The sequence below is a fragment of the Nelumbo nucifera genome, chromosome 1, assembly GCF_055504915.1.
Source record: "Nelumbo nucifera cultivar China Antique chromosome 1, China Antique-T2T, whole genome shotgun sequence".
Taxonomy (NCBI): Eukaryota; Viridiplantae; Streptophyta; class Magnoliopsida; order Proteales; family Nelumbonaceae; genus Nelumbo; species Nelumbo nucifera.
Window position 1 is genome coordinate 83520880 of NC_142649.1, and position 10480 is coordinate 83531359.

The 10480-nt window shown below is 49.8% G+C and overlaps 1 protein-coding gene across 1 annotated transcript; it reads left to right on the forward strand.

The window, feature by feature from the left end:
- Window positions 1-1397, forward strand: LOC104599429 (uncharacterized). Its single transcript, XM_010261958.3, has 2 exons — window positions 1-219; window positions 339-1397. The coding sequence occupies exons 1-2, from the start codon at window positions 73-75 to the stop codon at window positions 1233-1235; spliced, it is 1044 nt and encodes a 347-aa protein (XP_010260260.1). The 5' UTR covers window positions 1-72; the 3' UTR covers window positions 1236-1397.
- Window positions 1398-10480: the final 9083 nt, after the last annotated feature.

The window sequence follows — 10480 nt, forward strand, 5'->3', positions numbered from 1 at the left end:
TCTTCATCAACACTTCTCCATACACACTCGATAGAAGCAAAAACAGAAAACACAGTGACAACATAACCATATATGGCAACCATGTATCTAACTAAGAACGCTTTCTTCAAAATGTCAAGGGCCTTCCCTCAGAGCCCTTCTCTTTCCTTCCGATCTTTTCACGCCCGTACCCGTAGAGTCTCGAGAGTTTCCTTCACTCCTGTTTCCAAGTACTCAGAGGTAATTAAAGATAACTTCTTCACTTCATTAGTTTTGTTTCGGTGGGGTTGTGCATGTGTAAGTGTAATTAATGTAGTTACACTAGCTCTTTTAATTTGGTGGGATATGATGAATTTCAGGGTCGTAATGCAGCAGATGATATGAGCGATGCAGCTTCTATCATTGCCGACAGCATCAACAAATCCATGAGAGAAGCTGGGCGCTATGCTTCCGGCATGCCTGAAAGAGAAAAGGAAACCATGTATGACGGCATGGATAATGCAAACAAGTATGGGAATGACATGAACGACGACATGACGAACAACACGGCGTGGTCGGCGGTCGACAAGGCTAAAGAAGGAACCCAGAGGGCAAACCAAACTGCAGAGGACATGATGAACAAGACGAGGGACACGGCTTCGTCGGCAGTTGACAGGACCAAGGAAGGAATGAACCGAGCAAAGGAAACCGCACAGGACATGGGGAACAGGACCAGCGGCATGGCTGGGTCGGCTGTCGACAAGGCCAAGGAAGGAACGCAGCGAGCAAGCGAAACTGCAGAGGACATGAGGAACAAAACGGGTGAGACGGCTTCGTCGGCAGCTGACAGGGCCAAGGAAGGAATGAACCGAGCGAGGGAAATCGCACAGGACATTGGGAACAAGACGAGCAGCATGGCTGGGGCGCCCGTCGACAAGGCGAAGGAAGGAACGCAGCGAGCATGGGAAACTGCACAGGACGTGACAAACAAGACGGGTGGGATGGCCGGAACGGCGGTGGATAAGACAAAGGAAGGAGCGAGTCGGGTGACAGGAACAGCACAGGACGTGGCAAGCAAGACGGGCGACGTTGCGGGTTCAGTGGCAGAAAGGGCGAAGCAGACGGTGCAGGGTGCATGGGAGGCGGCCAAGGACACAACCAACAAGGTGAAAGAAACGGTGGTGGGGAAGGCGGAGGAAGTTGAGGAGTCGGCGGCGGATGACGATATCGAAGATCTGAGGAGGAATGCGGGAGCGGGACGTTATTATAAGGAGTGAAGGACGTAATTCGCTTTGCTTTCTGTTCCTGTTTTTTTTTTTTTTTTTTTTTTTTTTCTTTTCTTAAGTGCTACAGTGGAGTAGAATTGCTGGTCTTTCATCTGTTCTTTACTTTGAATTGTTAATGGCGTTTTTATACAAAATTATCTCCATCCCTTCTCAGTTCTCATTCCCAACTCCCCAACTATGTCGATTTGATGGGCGGGGATTATATTAATTGCAGAGGGGAACGACGAACGAGTAATGGACTGGCCCGGCCCGTCCATTGGCCTAAGTACTACTATACCATGTATACTATGTAGTATGTACCCATGTTTTAAAAGCCGACCCGGAGGCCATTTTTGCCTTCGGGTTACCGGTTTAACCGTTCGGGTTGAATGGGTTTGTGTCACATAAATCCATACATCATATATTTTATCAATAAATAATATATAATTATATTTTATATTTAAATTTTGTTTTTTTTTGTATTTAGGTTTTAATTATTTATTTTTAAAAATTGTGATTTGAGGAGAAAAAAGGTTTTTTGTAAGTGCTGTAGAACGTATAGATGTCGAAAAGTTACCTAAAATCAGAAAAAAGATTATTAGAGTGCAAAGTTATGAGTTTGTATGTACATATAGTGTGTAACTCTTATGGGTCAATGGTTCAACCATTCAGATCAGATCAGATCATCAATAAATTGAATGGGTCAATGGTTCAACCATTCAGGTCAGATCAGATCAACTAGTTTAACTGGTCAGGTCAATCGCAGGTTAAAAAACACCGAGTCCTAGGAATGTGGAAATGGAAAGAAACCACCATTACTAGCTAGCTTTTGCCTGGCTTATAGCATACGTGACGTCCACGGTAAAGATTATAAAGTTGTGTACAACAGCTCTTATAGAAATTCTAAATTCTAAAACACCCAAAACCTTTTGACTTAAGTCAAAAGTCAAAAGATTTATAGAAAACAGTCAATACATAATTCTTCATATTTACGGATTCAGCCACTAATCAACAAGCCAAAAAGACCAAAAAGGAAAACAAGAACTAAAGCTATTAAACCAAATTTGTAAGTAATTATTTAAAAACAAGTGCATATCCTTCTCTCCCTTTTTTGAACATAAAGCAAATTTTGGACATATCGCACCAAAACACACAGAAATGTAATTAATAGGCAATTCCAAAACCGAAATCAAGATAGAGACGGCATCCATCCCAATTTAAAACAGTGATTAGGTCTGTCAAAAAAAAAAAAAAAAGAGAGAAAGAAAGACTAGTAAATGAAATAAAGAAATTGAGAAAGCAATTAAGCATTGATATAGTTGACACAGAGCTTCAAAGCCCTCTCATTAGTCATGCCCAGAGGCATTTCATGTGATAATGTCCCTGAATATTGATTGTCTTTAGAAAAAGACTCACAGCCGACCCGTGGCGAAGGCAACAGTTTGGTACGACAGCACACCCAAGATGCGAGTTTCGAAACAAGGAACTAGCGGTCCGAACTCTCTACAAGGAACCCGAACTCCCCGTAAGGAGTCCGAGCTCTCCCTTAAGCCCCGAGCTTTGCAAGCACAAAGGGCAACGACCCAAACTGACTTGCCCCATGGCAGGTTGGGACACACCTCTATCCGAATTCAAGACTTCACCTCGCTCACCACTCCAGCACTTCGCCTGTAGGACGCCAAATTGAACAAATCGTACCACACCTAACACCGAGAAAGTTCGTACCTAGGGGCAATGCACCTGACTGACTTGGGATCTGATGCTTGACAGCCGCACTCCAACAACCACTTGCCACCGCCACCTGCTACCGCCATCTCAAGTTGCAGAGACGGCTCCGACAAAGAGAGCAGTGGCGGTTCTGTTTCAGCAGAGGTGATGACACCCGAACTGGCAGTAGCGCAGGGATAATCATACCCGACCTAACAGAAGCTTAAGAGTAAGTGCACGAGCTGGTTATAAAAGGCTCCCTACCCCCCAAGAACGAGGTATGTGAACTTTGTGCCATCTGGTTTTATCTTGCCTTTGAGAGAATTCTAACTTGAGCTTTGAAGCAATCTCACCGGGTTTCCCCCGAAGTTTCCTCCTCTTCTTCGTTTCAGGTTCCCTGTAGCTCCGTTCAGAGGCAAGGTCATTGACAGCTAGGACCGGCCGGATTGCGCACCATCAATTGGCGCCGTATGTGGGAAACGCTTTTAAAAGTCTCCCTCTAAAACTCTCATAACCTCTTCTTCTTCCAAAAACCCCAACACTCATGGCTTCTTCCAGCAATGCCAGACGTGGCACAGAGACGAACACCACCGGGGAACAACTCCAAGTCCCCGCGGTGTGCATCAGACAGTTCACCATTCCCCTTCCGGTGGATGGGATCCACAGCTTGAATGCGCCACAAACAGTGGCGCCCGTAAACCTTCCTGCCATGAACATCCCTCTTCCACTCCCTATCGAAACAACTTTTGCTGAACCGACTACTGTCCCCCTAGCAACCTGCCAGAACCAGTTTGACGACCTAATGCAATGCATGCGGGCAATGCAAGCCCAAATGCAACAATTCCAGCAGCATCAACTCTAGCAGCACCAACTACTACACCACCTCTCTCAACACCACTATCAGCAGCAGTTCCCCCAACTACCCCTGAACCAGTCATTGCTTCCACCTCGGCACCCTGCCCCGAAGCCGGTTAAGGCCTCCCCTCAGGGTGGATGCCCTCACCGAGGAGAAGCCTCCCAACTCCAGAACCCCCCTAATAGCCATGCCTCATCCCCAGGCCGAAGGGAAAGGAAAATCACCCTCGCCTCGCAGCTCGCAGGTGGGTCGAGAACCTCGCCCGCAAAGTCAACACCTCGGCGCTCCAAGCCTGAGTTTCCACTCACAGAGAACCGGTTAAGCGCCCTAGCAGCAGACTACCAACATTCCGGGCCCACTGAGCTCGGCAACACAGAGGCCAGCAGCGTTAGTACCAGGCCCACTCAACAATGAAGGCGCCGGCGAAGTCACCGAACTGCCACCCATGTCCTGCCCGAGCTCAGAGGTAAGGAAGATACGAGCTCGGACGAGGTAAAAGCTGCCCCAATTCTCTCAGTTCCTTCCCCCCTCGCATCAGAACTCCTGGCAGTCCCCATGCCCAGAGACTTCAAGCTCCCACATTTGGACAAGTATGATGGGTCCTTTGACCCCAACGACCACGTTGATGCTTTCCAATCCCATAATGCACCTCGCTAGGGCCAGTGAATCATGCATGTGTGTGGCCTTCACCACCACCTTTAGGGGGGTGGCCTACACCTGGTACAGGAACCTAGCCCCGGGGTCAATAAGAAGCTGGACCCAGTTCGTGCAGGTCTTCATCGCACACTTCGTTACCAGCAAGCGGTGCCCCAGAACTTAGGAAAGCATCTTCAAAGTAGTCCAGAGAGAAGGAGAATCCATCCGAGGCTACATCAAGCGGTTCAATGAAGCGTGCTTGCAGATACCGCGATTAGACCCCGCGGTACAGCTCGCGGCGGCCAAGAGAGGAGTAATGCACAAGGAGTTTAAATGACACATGGTAGTCAGCCAGCCCATGACCGTGGCCGAATTCCTCAAGCTCGCAGACAAGTTCATGAGAACAGAGGAAGAGATCGACGAAAGGACCGAAGGCGGGGTCGAGAAAAGGAAAAGAGAAGGTGAGCCCTTCAACCCAGGTGACAGAAGAAACCCAGCCCGGGAGGCGAAGTCGAGCCAGCCGTCTCGAGCTCCCTTAGCAGTTCGGATGGATTATACGCCGTTAAACACGAGGCGGAACAAGATCTTGATGACGATCAAAGACGCCCCGTACATTAAGTGGCCACCTCGCCAAAAGGGGAATCCAAACGAGAGAAATAAAAATATGTACTGTAGTTTTCATAGAGATCACGGTCGTAGTACCGACCAGTGTAATAATCTCCGGGACGAGATAGAGGGACTCATCCATCGTGGATACTTGAGAAATTTTGTACAACATAATAATAATAATAATAATAATAATAATAATAATAATAATAATAATAATAATAATAATAACAACAATAAGGCAGGTCGGCAAGGGGAGCACGGAAAGGACGCCCCCGAATCCAGCAGCAGACCAGCCGAAGCGTTGCAACGACAGCCTCCGGAAGAGAGGCCAGTTCGGGCAACCATCCATGTGATAGTGGGAGGTTCGGTGGTAGCAGGGTGTACTTCAGCAGCAGCCCGGACGTCAGTTCGCAAGGAAGCCCGAGAAGAACAGAACCCTCCAAAGAGGCCGAAGACAGAAGAACCGATCTTCTTCACGGAAGACGATGCGCGGGGTGTCCACTACCCCCACGATGACGCGCTCGTCATAAAATTAAGGATCAGCAACTTCGAAGTCAAGCGCGTACTTGTGGATTCAGGTAGTTTGGCGGACATCCTCTTCAAGTCGGCATTTGACCAGCTACAGTTGCGGAGAAGCGAGTTGAGCCCGCAAACACTCCTCTGCTGGGTTTCAGTGGAGAGGAAGTCAGACCCCTCAGGAAGATAACAGTACCTATGGAAATCGACGCATGGCCTTGTGCGGTCAAACTCAACCATGATTCCCTGGTGGTCGCGACCCCCTCCCCATACAATGCCATAATAGGGCGGCCAATTACGCATATTCTACGGGCAGTGGTCTCCACCTACTATTTGGCAATGAAATTCCCTACAGACTTCGGTGTGGGGGTAGTGCGGGGCGACCAGCTTGAGTCCTGCAAGTGTTATGTTGCCGCCCTAAAGGGAAAACCAAGGCGGCCTACGACCTAGAGCTGGAGCGGCCTACGGAGCAGGGCGAGGAACGAGCTTCGCCCATAGAGGAAACGGTCGCAATCCCAACCTCGGCTACGGATCCGGCTCGAACACTACAGATCGGTGCTTCCATCAAGGAGCCTCTACAAACCGAACTGGTGAGTTTCTTACTTCAAAATTTAGATATTTTTGCATGGTTCGCGGCCGATATGCCCGGTATTGACCCTGGCCTTATAACTCACAAACTTAACACTGACCCTGTAGTCAGACCCATTAGACAGAAGAAACGTAACTTAGCCCCAGAGCGCTGGAGGGCGGTCGACGAGGAGGTCAAAAAGCTCCTCGCAGCGGACTTCATAAGGGAAGTTCATTACCCGAGCTGGGTAGCCAACCCAGTACTGGTGAAAAAGGCAAACGGCAAGTGACGCATGTGCGTCGACTACACCGACCTGAACCGAGCTTGCCCAAAAGACCTTCCCCCTCCCCAGAATTGACCGCCTAGTGGACGCAACCTCGGGACATGAGTTGCTAAGCTCCTTGGACGCCTACTCAGGCTACAACCAAATCAGGATGGACCAGTCCGATGAGGAAAAAACCAGCTTCATAACCGAGTTTGGCCTGTACTGCTACAAGGTCATGCCCTTCGAACTGAAGAATGCTGGGGCAACCTTCCAGAGACTTGTAAATAAGCTGTTTCGGCCCTTAATTGGCACGAAAATAGAATGTTATGTAGACGACATGGTCGTCAAGACGCAGTTTTCACAGGAATTAATACAAGACTTAGATTCTGTCTTCCAAATTCTGCGTCAATTTAGCATGAAATTGAACCCCAACAAATGTGTCTTCGGTGTCACCTCGGGTAAGTTCCTAGGGTACATTGTCAACCGGCGCGGTATTAAGGCCAACTCGGACAAGATAAAGACCATCCTAGATATGAGACCACCCCGGAAAGTAAAAGAAGTACAGAGGCTAAACGGCTGCATAGCCGCCCTGAGTTGCTTCTTGTCCAAATCGGTAGACCACTGTCTGCCTTTCTTTAATGCAATCAAAGGCAAAGGGTTCAAATGGACCCGAGACTGCCAGCTCGTGTTCGACAAGCTAAAAGGCTACCTCGCCACTGTGCCAACCTTAGCCATGCCCGAGGAAGGCGAGGTCTTAGAACTGTACCTCTCGGCAAGCGATGAGGTGGTTAGTTTAGTACTAATAAAAGAAGCAGATCGGGTTCAGCGGCCCGTCTATTATGTTAGTAAAATTCTGCAGGGAGCAGAGACGAGATACCCGTAGATAGAAAAACTAGCATATGCACTAGTAATTGCAGCTCGGAAACTCCGCCGATATTTCCAGGCCCACACTATCATGGTCTTGACCGACAAATCTCTGAGGCAAGTCTTGCTCAAGCCCGAGGTTTCCGGTCGGCTAACGAAGTGGGCCATCGAGCTCAGCGAGTACGACCTCCAGTATAAGCCGCGAACTGCTATTAAGGCCCAAGCCTTAGTAGATTTTATCGCCGAGTGCACGTTTAGCCTTGAAGTCCCTAGGCCGGTTGAGCCCGAGACCCCCAGTTCGGGTGTGCCCGGAGCTCCCGAGCCAATAGAGTCTGAACCCCGTGAAGTAGCAGCTAGTGTGGCATCTCTCCTGGTTAGGCCAAACGCGAACTGGGATGAGGAGCCCTGAATCCTTCACGTAGATGGCTCCTCGAACCAGTAGGGCGGCGGGGCTGGAATCGTGCTACGCGGCCCGAGTGGCACGAAATTGGTATACGCACTACGCTTTGAGTTCGCGGCATCCAACAACAAGGCGGAGTACGAGGCACTGATAGCTGGGCTGAACCTAGTACAAAAGGTAAGAGCAAAGCACATAGTTATCTATAGTGATTCCCAGCTCGTGGTCAACCAGGTTACGGGCGAATACAAAGCACGCGAGCTCACTATGATCGCATACTTGGTGAAAGTAAAGGAGGCTCTGTTCAACTTCTAGTCACACTTCATCAGGCAAATCTCGAGGTCAGAGAACACTGAGGCTGACGCACTGTCCAGGTTAGCCAGCACGAGTCACAACACCATGAGAACCGTGTACATAGAGGACTTACCTCGGCCTAGCATTCTCGGTGGGGCAGAGGTCGCTCCCGTCCTTGAAGCAGAGCCGAGCTGGATCGACCCACTCGCGAGCTTCTTGCTAGATGGAACCCTCCCTGCGGATCGCAATGTAGCCAAGAGGGTGTAGCGCCAGGCAACCAAATACGTCATAATAGATGAACGGTTGTACCGACGGTCCTACACGCTCCCCTACCTACGTTGCTTGCGACCTGCCGAAGCCGAGCTCGTACTCCGCGACACTCATGAAGGTCTGTGCGGCAGACACCTGGGGGGCAGAGCCCTCGCCCAAAAGGCACTTCGACAAGGATATTACTGGCCAACGATGAAGGCAGAGACTGTCGAGCTTGTCAGAAAATGCGACAAGTGTCAGAAGCATGCCAATATCCACCATCAGCCTGCTGCCGACCTCAAGTACCTCACCAGTCCATGGCCCTTTGCGCAATGGGGGATCGACCTCCTGGGGCCATTCCTGCCAGCAACAGGTGGAAGAAAGTTCCTAGTAGTGGCAGTAGATTACTTCACAAAGTGGATAGAAGCTGAACCTCTGGCAACAGTTACAGCCCGAAACATACAGAACTTCTTTTGGAAGAACATAGTATGTCGCTTCGGGCTACCTCGGGTACTGATCTCCGACAACGGCAAGCAATTCAAGGATATCAAGTTCCAAGAATGGTGCCAAGATATGGGAATTCGTCAGAACTTCACATCGGTCGCACACCCATAGGCAAACGGTCAAACATAAGTAATGAACAGAGCCATCCTCCGTGGACTGAAAGCACGACTAGACCGAGCTAAAGGGTTGTGGGCGGACAAGCTACCAAGTGTTCTATGAGCTCACCGAACTACGGAAAAAACTGCCATGGGAGAGACCCCCTTTAACCTCACCTACAGCACTGAAGCGGTAATCCCGGCAGAAATCGAAATACCTACACTGCGACTAAAAGCATATGACGATCAGACAAACGGAGACGAGTTACGTACCAACCTCGACCTACTGGATGAGGTAAGAGACCTCTCGCACATCTGGACAGCGGCCTACCAGCAAAAAGTAGCTCGGTACTACAATGCCAGAGTAAAGAAGCGGAGCTTCCGTGTCGGCGACCCGGCGTGGGCAAACTTGGACCAAATTGGGAAGGGCCTTACAGAGTAAAGAAAGCGCTCGGGGGGCATACGAGCTTGAAATCTTAGAGGGAAAACAAGTACCCCAAGCGTGGAACATCGTCAACTTAAGGCGATACTACCTATAGACCACCAAGCGAAGTGGACAAAATTGCTACCAGAGCCCAAGGGCTAGGGTGCGAGCTAACGAAGGAACCTCGGCATAGGCAAGCAAAGAAAAGTGTTAGCCAAAGGCGAAGCGGAGACAACGAACTAATAGGGACATCGACATCTCAGAGACTAAGTATTAACACCAAAACAGGCCGTGCGAGTGCAGTAACCCGGTCAAGAAACAGATCGGGCATATGGTCAGTTCGGCAAATACAGTTAGTTCGGGAGAAAGAACTACCAACACTTAACCAAAAGAAAAGTCATTCCATTTCAAAACATGAGAGTGTACATTTCGAACAAAAAGAAAATTTTCACAGGCCTGGAGCTACTTCTTTATTATCAGAAGGCACTTCAATGATACCCGAAGGTCCTGCCTCGCCCTCGGAATCTGGCTCACCATCAACAGCATTGGCCATCTCCTGAGTTATGCGCGAAGTGGATATGGCACTAATATCGAGCTCGGGGTACGTATTCCGGATCATCCACCAGCTTAGTTTAAAACCCCTTCTGTACGAGTCCACCATCAGGTCGTCAAGGCTCGGCGAAGCGATGTACTCATCGACGGCCTTCTTCTTGGCATCTTCAATGCCTTGAGAAAAGATCTGCGTCCTCTCCCTAACGTCCTCCTGAAGGTACTCGACCTGATGCTGCAAATCCAGCCTCAAGTCCGCCATGTGCTTCACTACGACTCCCATGGCCTCGGCATCTCTCTGAGACCTCGTCTGCCTGGTCTGTGCAATGCGAGCAACCGCCTCAGCAGCGCGAGTAGCCGCCTCAGCAGCGCAAGCAGCCGCCTCAGCACCTCGAGATGTCATCTCGGTAGCACGGAGAGCCTCTTCGGCAGCTCGCGCCAGCCTCGAGCTCCTTTCCACTTGGGTCGCCAAGGCATGGATAGAAGAATTCACCTACCAAAAGGGAAGAACAAGTGATCAAAAGAACAACAACAAGAGGAATGAAAGCAAAGAGCCCGACAAGAAATCTGACTTACCACCATGGCATGAGTGATAGCGCGACAAGCCACCTGGTTCAAAGGAAGATTGGTCCATGCCGCAACCTCGTCGGGGAAAATGGCCTCCCTACTCTTCTGAAGAGCGTGGTTCGGCAACAACACGCTCCTGAATTCCCAGCCTGAGGGC